The sequence below is a fragment of the Babylonia areolata genome, chromosome 24 (assembly GCF_041734735.1).
Source record: "Babylonia areolata isolate BAREFJ2019XMU chromosome 24, ASM4173473v1, whole genome shotgun sequence".
Lineage (NCBI taxonomy): Eukaryota > Metazoa > Mollusca > Gastropoda > Neogastropoda > Buccinidae > Babylonia > Babylonia areolata.
The window spans coordinates 36,945,062-36,959,632 of NC_134899.1; the positions used below are offsets into that span (position 1 = coordinate 36,945,062).

The following is a 14,571-nucleotide window of genomic DNA, read 5'->3' on the forward strand; positions in this document are numbered from 1 at the left end:
TGTGTTTGTTTTTCTTTGGATTAGTCTGCGTCGTTAGTATTTTTGTGATTTCCAACTTTTCGATCATAAATGTTATTTGATGACTTTTTCTTACTGGTGCCTTATCGCATTCTGCATTCCACCACAGGTTGCTCACGTGGCTACATTAAAAAAAAAAAGTATTAGCTACAGTTAGATTAAAAAAAAAAATTTCTGGGGTATCAATAGTCTTCACTGGATGTTGCTGTCTCTGAATCTTTTGAAGTATTTAATAATAATAATAATAATAATGGATAGTTATATAGCACACTATCCAGAAATCTGCTCTAGGTGCTTTACAAAAACGCTTTTGTTAACATAAAACATTACATCTATGTTACATACACACACCAGAATGTGACTACACACACACACACACACACACCCTACACACACCTAATGTTGCAACCGTACGTGGAAGGAGCGTATCAAACTTTTTGTTTTGGTTGGGGGAAGGGGGGGGGGGCGAACCAGCATGGGTGGGGGACGTTCCCCGGGGGACATTTCAGATCACACACACACACACACACACACCCTGACTCCCTATACACACGGAGTAAAGCACGTCATTATTCTTTCAGTGTTCAAAGGTCTGGAAATGTGTGGCTGTCGCGGCGAAGCGACACAATGTTGTTCACGGGAATAGACGACGTAGCCATTCGTTTTTGGTGGTAGTAAAGCCGTAGACTTGTGATCAAAGGAAAGGGGGGGTAGGTCGAATAATCTTTTTGTCGACGTGCAGTCAGCTTACACGCTTTTGTTAACATTGTGTGTCCCAGGAAGAGAATAATGCCCCATTCGCTTGAAAGATTTTAAAATCAGATCGCTACCCAGCCTATATCAGTTACCACATACAAAAACATTCATGCACCAGCATTGCATTCAGAGTTGATTTTTTTTTTTTTTTTTTAATGTGCAAATAGAGGAGACTAACATTTCGCCACAAATAGACCTTGGGGATGGTGTCCAAGGAGGGGGACTGGAGGGCATTCCAGTCACGGATGGTACGGGGGTGGGGGGGGGGGGGGGGGGAGGAGTAGCTTCTGTAATCTGTGCGGCATGTCGCTGGTACTGGTTTGTGTGGTACGTTCTTCTGTTGCTTGCAGTCAGGGGTTTAAGGCTGTCAGACTTTACACATGCCACCGCCGCTCTGTATCTTGTACAGCGTGGCAAGTCGGCTGGTGCGGCGGCGTTGTTGATGGAAGGTCCATCGGCAACACTGGATGTGTTTCTGTGCCGGTTCAGGACAAAGCGGGCTGCTCTTCGCTGGGTTTTCTCCAGCTTGTTGGTCAGATTGTCGGTGTGCGGGTCCCAAACGGTGCAGGCGTGCTCCATAATGGGCCTAACTATGGCCTTGTACGCTAGCTCCTTTGTCCTGGTTGAGCTGTCGCGGCAAGTTGTGTCCAATGGACTGTAGGTGGGAGGATTTCTTCTCCTCGAAGAAACTGGCCCGTGAGCAGATTTGCACCCCCGGAGTATTTTGACATTGTCCCATTTTCACGAAACGTTCCTTTTGACATGTTTACTATGTCCACGACTACCCATTTTTGGCCCCGTGTGAAGTAAATTTATTGACGACCAAACGTACCTGTAATCGGTAGACGCAAGCAGCAGAATATAATCGTATCTGCTGGAGATGTACGAATTGACCTTTGTTTTTAATGTTTCACGAGAGGAGAAAAGGGGAGGAAAGGAGGACAATATTTTACTTACTGGAAACATTTTGAACATTTGTCCCTGCTTTCCACTCTGAAAGGGGTGTAGTTCTGGACTCGCACACCTCAGTTACAGGCTTGGACTCGTTCCAAATGTTAACTATTCAAAGTCTGAATGGCATAAGATTTGTTCGCTCGTGTTCAGAACGGAAACTTTCGATCCAGTAGCGAGACGTGGCATTAACCATGCTTGGCTTAAAAATCTGGAGGTAAATATTCTTTGGTTGTCATTTACAGTTTTAGATGAATTAGTAGTAGAAGTGAAACAACAGTTCTGTTATATTGTTTCCGAGTTCTGAGATCTATGTTTTCGCTTGTGATTTCTTTTTAAAGATACATTATTTTGTTTCATTTTTTTTGCAGAGTGTATACGTTTAATACTTTTATTGTATGCACGATGCTTTATTTATAACGATGATATGGGCACTTATATTGCGCCTACCCTCGGTCAGATACCAAGCTCCAAGCGCTTCACAAACACGGAGTCATTTGCGTAACAGTCTGCCAACCTGGGTAGAGCCGACTGAAAGCTGCCTTTGGGGGCTTATCATTCGTTCCGTGTCATTCAATCGGGTTTCAGTCGCTTCACACACACACACCACACCACACCACACACACACACACACACACACACAAACGCGCGCGAGCGCGATTTTTATGATTGTAATGCACTGCAAAGGTTATAGACTGATTCATCCATCTGTTTCTTTACTCATTTATTTATTGTTCTTGTTTTACAAATAGTCATCATTTATTTACAGCCAGTAACACACCCACTTGATCTTTTTTGTTTTCCTTTACGAATATTAATTGAAACTATTTATTCACTGCTATAATTACTCAGTTGTTTGTTTCTTCATTCAGTCACTTATTTCATTTATTTATTCATTAAAAAAAATGTTTATTTAGTAACATCCTGCCAACTAGTTAAGCTGTAAAGACTTCTAGGAAAACACCTTTGTGATACATTTTTTCATGGTTCAATTTCGGTATCACAACAGCTGCTCCACCTTTTCCATCATCAAGAACAGAACCATTTGTAAAATGTTTTAGATAATTTCTTAATTTACTCTGTATGTGAGAATATGAATAGCTCTTAAAACAAATAAGGCGAATTATTTTTCTACGTGTGTTTGTGTGTGTGTGTGTTCGCGTTTCCGATGTTTCATAAACAAAAGAATCAGCAACAACGACCACTGTTGATTTGTAATGAGCTACGAGTGGTTCAGCGTTATTCAAATCACAGCAGACAAATGCGGGATATCGCTGTGCCGGTTTGGTGCCCTTTCGTTTATATGGATTCAGGAATCGTAGCGAATATGAATTTGAACGAACGCAGTGACGCCTCCTTGTATAACTGAACTGAACTGTGAATCGGGGTTCCGTTTCGGTTTCCGTGTATATGGCATTCCAGCGTAACAGCAATGACGACACCATGGGGGTTCAAGCAAACCAAAAATGGGGAAATTTTGTTTTTGTTGCTAGGTATTCAGTGATACTTTCTGAATGATCCCTGAACCGACGTCGGATTGATCGAAAATGAAAGGGTTCAGCATAGCCTTTCTTTTGAATATAACTTGGAGTGTTGCTTATGAAAGCTGAATTTGTAATCACAATTCAGTTCGCATGAAACTGATCACCTTGAGCAAGTTTGGAGCTGAAAATTGCTAATTGCGTTAAATCGGTTTAACGTAAGCAAATACTAATAGCATAGATTTAAAGAAGGAATTTCAACAGTTCTGCCAGTATGTAATATTCAAGGCTTTAAAATCGGATAAGAGATAATTGCCACATTGTGGAGTGCAACAAACACGGATTTCAAATCGACCAGTTCGCCATCCAAAATGATGTAGGTGGTGTTAAGAAGGGCGGTGAAACTGCATTTAAAAGACATACATGGCGGTATTTGATATAATTAAGTAGGGAGATGGAACTACATTCAAAAGACTCTAATGTGTACAGTTATTACGGTACATGCTCATAAGTAGGGCAGTGGTACAACATTTAAAAGGCTACATGTACATAGTCATGGTGTTAGGTGCTGTTATTAAGGAGAAGGGCAATGATACTCCATTTAATGAAAAGACTAATTTATTATCATGGCGGTATATATGTCATTATTAAGAAGTAGGCGATGACACTGTGTTTAAATGACTACACTTACACAACCATAACGGTAAGTGCTGTTGTTAAGTAAGGCAACGATACTAAACGTACACAACCATAAAGGTAAGTGCTGTTGTTCAGAAGGACAAGGATACAACATTTGATTTAAAAAGAAAAAAACTGTAGTATAATCAAGACGGTGGGTGTTAATGGAGGAGTAGGGCGACGGTGGTACGCCTGCTGTGTGTGGCTGGCCTGGCGGTGATGGCGCCGCCAGAGGTCGCGGGGCAGGCTTCGGGCGAGGAGGACAGCCTGGCAGTGAGCGGCGGGAACGTGATCCTGGCGGTGATGGTGCGGATGAACGAGTTGCGGGGAGGGCAGTGCGGGAACTTCAGTCTGCTCAGCCTGCAGGAACTCATGGCACTCGTCTGGTTTGTGGACGCCGTCAACACTGCTGGGTATATTCCTGGCGTCACGATTGGTGAGTCGGAGTCTTCTCTGTCGTCTGTCAGAGTGGTGTCTCTCATGCGTATGTCTGAAAGTCTGTCCTCTCGACAAAGTACGCTTCCTGTCTGTTTACTTTTTTTTTTCTTTTTACCCTTGACGAAGTAGATGCTAACGTGGCGATAGCCTTGAGATGGCCTTTGTGGTCGGCGAGGCTCCAAGCATCATGATTTGATTTGATTTGCCTGTCTGTCCCGCTTCACTCGTGCAACGGTAGCTGCTTGATTTTGTCAGGTCGTTGGCGAAGCGTACACTGATGTTTTCCAGCCAGTGTCCCACCTGTCTGTCCCCAACGGTGGTCAGTTTGTCCTGGGGAATTGAGTTTCTCACTCTTCACAGCAAAAAAAAAAAAAAAAAAATCACACACACACACGCAAGGAATTTCCCCAGAGCATATAATTACAACAACAACAACAACAAAAAATTCACTCACGCACACTCATTCTCACCTCTAACAATAGATGAAGCATTATGCATCGTCGAACAAACAACAGTTTCAACAGGGGTGTCCCCCCACTCCATGGGTCCTCTCGGCCGGTCAGCGTGGGACACCTTTCGATGGGCTTGAATGAATTCATATTCAGTCCCATGTTCTGTTCCCGTCCGCTTCGTGGCACTGATGGTTCACCACAGCCTGAAAATAACAGTTTGTTTTTTCATTGAAAATTTTCTGGTGTAAAATGTCTTTAAGACAAATTTTGCGTTCGTATGAAATCACGGCGTGATCATGAACTGCCCCTATTCTGCTGTTCTATCAAAAATGCATATTTCTCTTAAATGTGTGTGTGTGTCGATTGTCATCTTTAAATTGTTCTGGGCTGATGATTTCATGATGTGCTTTTACAACAGTTCAACTTAATAATTCCCCACTTACAGTTGGAATTAATGAATATATAACATTTAAATGACATTTTCTTTCTCTTCATATTTCTGTTGATTATTTAAAACATGAAAAATCTCCCATCTTTGGAAGAAAATTTACTGTTCATTCTTGTCTTATTGTTGTTGTCTCGTTCGTCATTTATCAGATGGATTCCCCCGTCTCCTCGACGAAGGCTGCAGTACATCCCTCCAGTCCTCTGTAGAGATTCCAGGCCGCTGGGATTGGGTCGGGCCAGGTTTTCTCTCGAAGCGCTTGGTGGAGCGGGTGGGACTGCAGCAGATGTTCTGTTGTCTGGCTGCCTGTTCTGCAGGGGCACTGCTGTGTCGCCGATACGGAGTTTCGCGTATATTTGGTGTTTCAGGCGGTTGTGGCCTGTCCTGAGCCTGAAAATGGCTACCTGCTTTCGACGAGTCAGCAGGTAGTACGGATGTGCTCTGTTGTGCCGTGGATGCTGCTGCTTCCATTTGTTCTGCAACTTGGCCTTAATGATAGTCCTGGATTCAGAGAAGCTGGTAGACCTGTCCATCCGCTTTTTCATAGTGCCTTCCTTTGCTAGGGAGTCAGCAGTTTTGTTGCCAAGCACCTTGCAGTGGGAGGGAATCCACTGCAGGGTGACTGTGTGACTTGTGCAGAGGGAGGAGGACAGATCGTCGAGTTCTGGATCTCTGTTGGACCAAAGGGCCTGCAAGATGGACAGGGCGTCGGTCAGGAAGACAATGTTGTGGCTGGCGTAGGGGCTGACCTCGACGTAGACTGCTGCTGTTTTCAAGGCTTCTGCTTCGGCTCTGTAATTAGTGGAGTACAGACCGGTAGCGAGGCAGATCTTTTCTTCTCTGCCGCCTGGATACTGAACATAGACTCCTGCTCCTCCGTTCCGAATGGCATCTGCTGCAGAGCCGTCGGTGTAGACATGAGTCCAGAATTCTTTGAGGAACTGGGTGTGGATTTGTTCACGGGGGAGGGACTTTCTTTCAGGGCCGCTTTGAGAATCTGTGGAGCCAACACCAGGAATGCTGCACTGGATGAGGGGAGGGGTTCCTTCACTCCAGGCAGGGACGGCAAGACACCGGGGTATCATTTTTGGGGGCATGGTCAAGGATATCTTGATGTTGCCGTTCTAGGATCCTGCTCTGGTGTACGAAGCTCCTCTTCAGCTGTCCTTTTGTTGGCTGGGACAGTTTGTACTTCACGGGGTGGCCTTGCAACCTCTCGCTCGTCTTATAATTGCTAAATAGAATTACGTATGATTATTGGTAAATTCGGTCTGTCAGTGTCTTAAGAAATATATTTTGAACGCCATATGAAATCTTTTACCACTTCCTGTGCCTCTCTCATGCAATGATCTCCAATATTCTTTTGACCAGTTGAGGCACAATAGAAAAGTAGCAGATTTGGGACTTTTGTTTTTCCGTGATTATTGAATGATGGGAAAAAACTGCATCACAAACTGTGTTATAAAGAAAAACCATTGGACATTTTGCGGGGGGTACTGAGACGAATAGCAATGTTGTACACGTTGCACTATTCTGCTTTACCTTCTTCAACCAAAAAGCTCTTTGCGTAAGGATACACAGGGGTATATCCAAAAGATGATTGAGCTGTTGTGGTCTAGATGTATTCTGTTACAAAATGTACAGATAAATACTTTATTTCCTGTAGTATGTCACACAACATAGAATCAAAGTGATACTTTGAGTCCAGTTATATATAACATGATAAAACAAGACGTGTGTGTTCAGAACTTTAAACCGCAATATCAAGTTCTTTAATGATATTTTTTTTAATGACTCCGTTGTTTCTCAGTCATATACAAAGGGGGAACACGTTTTTGTTACCCAAAAATATAATTCGCTGTACAAATTGTACATTTCACAGGATTAATGCAGTGATCATAAGTATGATTGCTGTCTCTGAGGGAATTGAATTCCTGTTTGTATGAAGTTGTTTTATTTTTCAAACATAATACTTGTTCATGTGTGTTCATTACCTTCACATACTTTTGCTATCATGAACTAAATGATGAAACGCATACACAATCTGCTAGCACATTAATTTTACATGTAACATGTGTGTTTATTTTATTCAATGAAAACAAGATCAGTTCATTTTGGTCTTTCATCAAGTTAACTTGACCCTCTGCGTTGTAAAGATTATACTTCACAGCCACAGCTTTCCATTCTGGCAGCACCACCCATTCTCCACCTTCTGAAAACAGCAGAGTACATTTTTATTTATTATTATTCTTGAGTCCAGGACAATTTATACAAATGATACACACCACAAACATTTCACAATATGAAAATATTGTATGTATATACACATACATATGTACAGCCACAGAAGATAACTGTCCTTTACATTAGAAAAATGTCGGGGGTTTTATGTACACACTGATTTATCCTGTCCACTCCTTCAGTGCCATGTAAACGAAAACAAATCATGCACGGTGACAACTTCACATTCGGAATCTTACCATGTATTCCACAGATGACAGTGTTTTCTCCCATTACATCACTCCTTTCACCCACCATGGTTTCTCTTCACTGCCTGACGGGGTGGGGATAGGGGATTCTTTTCTTTATTCATGATCAGCACCACCTTTCTGCCGGGGCTCAGACCTCTTCTTAAAAGAGGTGAATATTTTAAATCTGATTTGAATGTTTTAAACTCTGGAAGATTTTAAAAAAACACAAAAAAACCCAACCTCTTTTGAGTAAAAAGATTGAAGCGGTGATTAGTTTTATTTGTTGTGTTTGTTTGGTTATTTTGTTGTTGTTGTTGTTTGTTTTTTATACTTTTTTACCCTTGAAGTAGATGTTAATGTGGTGATAGCCTTGAGATGGCCTTAGTGGTCGGTGAGGCTCTAAGCACAATGATTTGATTTGATTTCGCTCAGACCTGTTTGACAGTCCGAATGCGGGTGCCTTGGGCATTCACAGCATTGGCGATTTCCCGTCAAATCTTCAACATTTCGGATACCACAATTGATCCTAATCTATCAAAAAGCGTTTCCGAGTTCTCATTATTTTCTTTCAAGAATTGAAATTCATAGTTCAAGAAATTTGCTGTTCTTGGTCGCTTTTTCTTGTCTGCCATTATTTTGTTTCTCCAAGGTAAGATTAACAAATAGTAAAGAATGGTAATTCTCTCCATTCACAAGGTACACAATTTCAAGTTAGTGCTGCTTACGCTACCGATTCAGCTAGCACACAAGTAAATAAAAGGTACATTGGAACAAACCCAGACACTTCCTCAGAAGGAAAACGTCGGGCCTGTCCTTATACCGATCATCTACGTGCACACAGCAGCAAAGACAGAAGAAATGCGCAAACACAAATTAGCTTTTATTCAAGACTGGCATAGCCTCATTAATCCTGAACAAGCCACACAGAACACATGGACAATAGAGAACAAACACATGGTTGCCTCGGTGGTTTTTCAACTGGAAATTAACAGTGAGGCCTGGAGATCAAATGATTAACAATAGTAAAGAGTGGTAACTCTCCATTCACAAGATACACAATTTCAAGTCAGTGCTGCTTACGCTACCGATTCAGCTAGCACACAGGTGAAGCAGCACTGACTTGAAATTGTGTACCTTGTGAATGGAGAGAGTTACCACTCTTTACTATTTATCATTTCATCTCCAGGCCTCATTGTTTGTTAATTTCCAGTTGAAAAACCACCGAGGCAGACCATGTGTGTGTTCCGTATTGTCCATGTGTTCTGTGTGGCTTGTTCAGGATTAAAGAGACGATGCCAGTCTCTGTGTCTCATGTCACTGCTGTATATTACTGGATTTCCAACAATGAACTCATTGTATGCATCAGGATGTTGAGCAAAATGTTCAACGACTTCTTGGCAAAGCGCTTAGGGGTTCCTGTTTATGCCAAACAGGGAAAGCTGGTGCGACAGATTGAAAATGGCATCTACCGGTTGGCTCATTTGGGTCCAGAAGCACCTTTATTTTGGGCGCTTTCCAGTTGTACCTTGGCTCACTGGGATGGCATACTTTTGTCGATGCAAACCCCTTTTATGCTCTTCACTTACTCTTCTCTTTGCTGCTTATTTCTCTTTTTGTATTGTGACTCCGATCATGTTTGGCACAGAAGTCAGCTGGTTGTCCTTTGTTTTTTCCGTCCGGTTTCTCAAACCCCACCTTGAACTTGTCTCGAGCCAGGTTTCTTTCACTCATTACACCTTTGCATGTGTATCTTCTATGTGGCACACGTCTGCTGCCATCTCTTGGGTACCTAATGAGAACCTTCTCTCCTTTGCGGAGACAACATTAATTTTATGTTGGTGTTTACAACGAGCCTGTGATTGCATAAGTTAATTTCTATGTGGATTCATGAAGCGTTTTTGATTTGATTGACTAATGTTCGAATCCTTGAATTGCTCTTGGTCCTGCTGTCGCATAAATGCTGAGATGCTTCTCTCACTGATCGACACAAGCTCACGTTGCCCCCGTTCCTCCATAATGTGAGCAGGTGACCTGTACCCAAGCACTTCCTCTGGGACATTGTTGATGGCTTCTTGAATCTCAAATAGATTCCGGGCTCATTTGAAGCCTTGACGTTGTCTCATCTTGTAGTGAATCTTGCTGTGCACTTCTCTGAGACCTTTCACATTTTCCCTGTGACTGTGGGTGATAGGCATAGCTTTTGATCACTTTTATACCCCTCCGTTGAAAAGGTCTGTCCACTCTACCTATAAACTTGGCGCCCTGGTCACACTGAACAATTGTTGGTTCTCTATGCTCTGGGGAAGAAAGAAGTTTCAGGGTTTTGGCGACTTTGGCACTCATTTTCCTTGCGAAAAGTTGAAGCATAAGAAAGCTTGAAAAAGTGTCAATGATACATCAGATATGTCTCTGCGGCTTTCCTTCTTAAAGTGCTTCATAAAGCTGCATGTTAGTCTGCCAGCACTCTTTGACCTGACTGGACATGACTGGTTTCGGAGTAACCTTGTTTTCAAACACAGGACGATGCCATTTTCAGAGTTGGGACTCTTTCGAAAGACACACCAGCGCACGTTCTCTTCATCTGCTGCCAGGTGGATCTGCTTCCACTGCCAAGATTCCCTTTGAAAGTACTCTGCACCACATGACGTGCATGGCTTTTTTTGTCAAAATTTGCTTTCCTTGAAAATACAACGAATCAGAAACAACATAGAAATCTGTCTTACGCCTTTGGTACTGTTGTACAGCATTTTTCTGCAATTGCGCCCGCTTTTGCTTTGTTACTTTAAATGTTTCTCGAACAAGGTGAAGGAGCGTGTTGTACTGCTCTTCACTGACTTTCTGCAGAAAGAATGTCGAGTCTGTAGGCTTCAACCCTCTTGTCTGTCTGCCAGCTTCGGTTGATACTGAGTGTGCAAATGCGAACAAGCAAAGGGAACTGTTAAAAACTTTTTGCATTCAAATGCCATCCTTACCTTTGCCAACTATCGTTCAACGACCAAAATTGTAACATGCCAAGAGAACGCGGGTGCAACTTAGAATATGTTTTAATCTACTATTGAATCGCACACCAATTGACAGGAGTCACGCAGTCACTGACAAATAGGCACGTTCTTCACAAATAGACGGTCAAAGCGCAAATAACGTAATGAGGTATAAATTGTGCTTGACCGGCCATGATATCAGACAGCTATTCATGTGATACAGATATAATTTTTATCTTATAAACTTAAACGAACAAAAGCAAATGCAAAATAAAAGCAAATCAATGTGCTGAAACAAATTGCTGCTGTTACGTTATTTCATGAAATGACTAGTTTACACAAGAAAAGTGACTTGAAGGTGCTGACGTGGCGACAGCCTTGAGATGGCCATAGTGGTCGGCTAGGCTCTGAGCACCATAATTTGATTTGATCTGACGATGTCCACCCTCTGTCACCACTACTCCAGAGAGATGATGCCATTGTTAAAGTTCTCCACGTATTTCCTCTTTTCTGTTGCTCTCTTTATTTTTGCTTTTTTTTTCTTCCTTCACTGTCGTCTCATTTTTCTGCCAAGTTGGTGAAATTGTTAACACTGGGATGGGTACTAACTGTCCATTATGCAGTGTTATTTGCCAGTATGGCATTTTTTTATGTATAGTTTGTTTGGTTTTGAAGTATTTTTTACCCTTTCTTACTGTTTTTGACTCACTTGTGTAAACTAAAGTGAGTCTATGTTTTAACCCTGTGTTCGGTTGTCTGTGTGTGTGTCTGTGTGGTAAACTTTAACATTGCCATTTTCTCTGCAAATACCTTGACACAAATTTGGCATAAAAAATAGAAAAAGTTCAGTTCTTTCCAGTCTTCTTGTTTAAAACAATATTGCACCTCTGGGATGGGGCACAAAAAAAGCCAAATTATATGCAAACTGAATTTAGTTGTTTTTTTTTGTTTTTTTTTTTTTATTCTCTAAACTTGGCACTTTGATCTGATATTCTGACACAACAAGAGCAGTCATTTTTATCATTTTTTGTTCAAACAGGAACTTCTTTTCCTGAACATGGAAGTTGTATTTACTTTGCATGTCTTTGGTGCAGATAGTTAAAAAAAAAAAAAAAGGTGGGGGGGAATCTGTAATTAATGCTAGGGGGCTTAATTTGCTTTAAACTGATCTTTCTCATCTTAAACATTACATTTTGAAATTATACTCAGTACATAAAAAGCTTGTCTGTTTTACTCTCAGTGTACAGCACTTTCACTATGTTCATTCGCCCAAGTGGTCTTTTTCGGAAAATACTAAAAGCAATACGACGAGTAGACTTTATAGATCTATTGGCTGAGCCCTGAAGGTCATGGGCAAAAATCAGTTGCGTACACATATTTATACATATTCAAAGCGCGTGCTCATATTCTTCGCGAACGCGAATGACGCCATTTTGTTTCAAGTTGTTGACCTGCCCGTTCAATCATGTATTCAATCGACAATACACGATAACATGTGATGGAAAGTTGGAGAAGGATACCGTTAAATATTTATTCTGATAAAGATGGCAATATTAACATTTTTACCCGTGCAGTCTTCGATGTTGAAGTCAGAAATCAAGTCCACCCAAATGGGTATACCGGCTTGTGACGAAGTTGTGCACCATATCTGGTTCGACATTCTTATATTATAATTAACATTTTTACCCGTCTGCAGTACAAACCATACGTGAGAAAGTCCAAAACGGGTGAAAATGTTAATAATTATTATATATGTAAGTTTGTCGACTTTAGTAGAGGATTTTAAAACGAACTTGTCGAGATTAGAAAGGTGTCTAAAAAGGGATGCTTTTTGGGGCATTCCATGCACCTAGCAAGGGGCTTGGAAAGAATGGGGGATACGCAAAGTGAAAGAAAAAATGTGACCCATGGGTCAGTTCGAAATCACCCGTTCAGAAAAATCTTCAGCGCTGTGCTGCGTAAAAAAGCGGTAAGTGTACACGGAATGAAGTGTGTTAGTTCACGCGAGTGTGACAACAAGTGCATCACAAGTTTTGCCATTGTACTTACCGACACTATGATCATTGGCGCGGGCTCCGATGTACGTAATGTCGCACAGTGCCTTCCAGGTAGCGGTACTGGTTATGTGTGACGTTGTAGGCGTACAGCGCGCGTCCGTACCATCCTCCTTCAAAACATCTGAAAAGGCTTTCCATGTGTCGTTTAGCTGCCACGTCGCGACACAACCCCAGCAGTTCTGCCCATTCCATAAAAATTACCGGATTGAGGCCGTTTTCGTAAAAGAATGCGCATACTAAAATTCTGTCGAAGTGCACAATGTTCTTAGTCCAGAACAACCGTCGGATTCTGTGTGGCCAGCGTGTTGCCGGACCTATGATATCAGCGATACCATTCCACAGTCGGCAAATGTGCGCGTTGCGACGGCGCCGACGCTCCGAAACATCACTGGGCGGTGCCGACTGGTTGGACATGATGCCAACAGACTGAAGTGGACACAAACGTAGGCCTAGTGCATGGGGGCACAGATTCCGTACTCCAGTCACATAGAACATATGAACGCACGTGCTCATGCGATTTCACCATCGTGACATCCCACACATGAAAATTGACTTCTACGTGTAGTTTACACATGCACGTGCGATGCCAAACAATCAGCTCCCGTGGCTTTCGAGGTAACGCGGTGCATCCGTGTCGAATATGTTTGTAAATTGCAACGTAGGCATCCCAGTGTTAATGACAGATGTGCATATATTACGGAAAGAATAGTACATGGAGAATAAGAGACATTTCAGCGTGTATATTCACGCGTTTATTACTGGGACCCATTGGTTTTCTGCCTTGGCGTGAGAAGCTATGAACATGAAATATATGAAATGGTACTTACAGTATGTACAATATATACAGTGATGGACGGACAGTCTTCAGTGCTGGTGTCTCGCTGGGGCTGGCTTCCATTCCGATGGACATTTCAGCACTTGACGAGTCCGTTTCTTGGTTGGGGGGGGGGGGGGGGGGGGGCGAAGTTGTCGTCACTGTCCACATTGTCTAGGCCCAGTCGGGCGTCCATTTGTGTGATGCGCTGTCTAGTTTGCTTGGCCCATGTCTGCACGTGTGGAGGCAATGAGTCAGTATAACGGCGTGTTAATAATCATCTCATGTATGAAGGTACACATCACTGATAACATGCATGACAGTGAATAAGGCAACACACAAACACCCGGCAAGACTGTACACGCATGTTCAACTGAAGAACAGTATACATTTGGCTTTGCATAAATATATAGGAAATATATACATACCGATTCCGAAAGCCATTCTGCCATTGTCTGAAGTGGTGCATGTGGCGAGGATGCCGAGGGCACCTCCTCACCATCGTCGGTGTCCAGCTCACTAAGGTAGAGGTCAAAGTTCTGCAATAATAACACTGATGTACAGGCATACTTAATGACACCAACACACAACACCATCTAACTTACAAACATAGGCTACACCCCATTGCGCAGCTGACGTTCACGAAACCCATTGTCACGTAAAATCATGAAGACATACATCACAGTGTACAGTTTCGAAATAATCACATTTCAATGAACAAGAACTATTCACTGTAAACAATACAAGTATGACAAGTTTCATACAATTCACAAACACTAATGTATATGTACTTTGTGGTATATGTGGAAATATTGATTCATTCCGTTTCATAGATGTACGTACACATGATTGTGCGGCTCTTTCAGTAAGCACGCATGGTGCCGTATTCATGGTTTCTATCAGTGTGTTTCTGCCACTGAGGTAACAGGTCAATCGAAATACACATCTTACCGGGTTGGGGGGGTGCTGTGCACTGGTGTCAGTGTCGATGGCCCGGGCTGTGGCGAGGAAGGCCATTGTGGGGACAGT

At 42.4% G+C, this 14,571-nt stretch overlaps 1 protein-coding gene across 1 annotated transcript in view; it reads left to right on the top strand.

Moving 5' to 3' along the window:
* Positions 1–4,064: 4,064 nt before the first annotated feature.
* LOC143298628 (uncharacterized) overlaps positions 4,065–14,571 on the top strand; it is a 28,386-nt gene continuing 17,879 nt past the window's right edge. Inside the window, exon 1 of the mRNA XM_076611508.1 lies at positions 4,065–4,320. Coding sequence (XP_076467623.1) covers positions 4,104–4,320 — 217 coding nt within the window. The 5' untranslated portion in view covers positions 4,065–4,103. The remainder of the gene's footprint in view (positions 4,321–14,571) is intronic.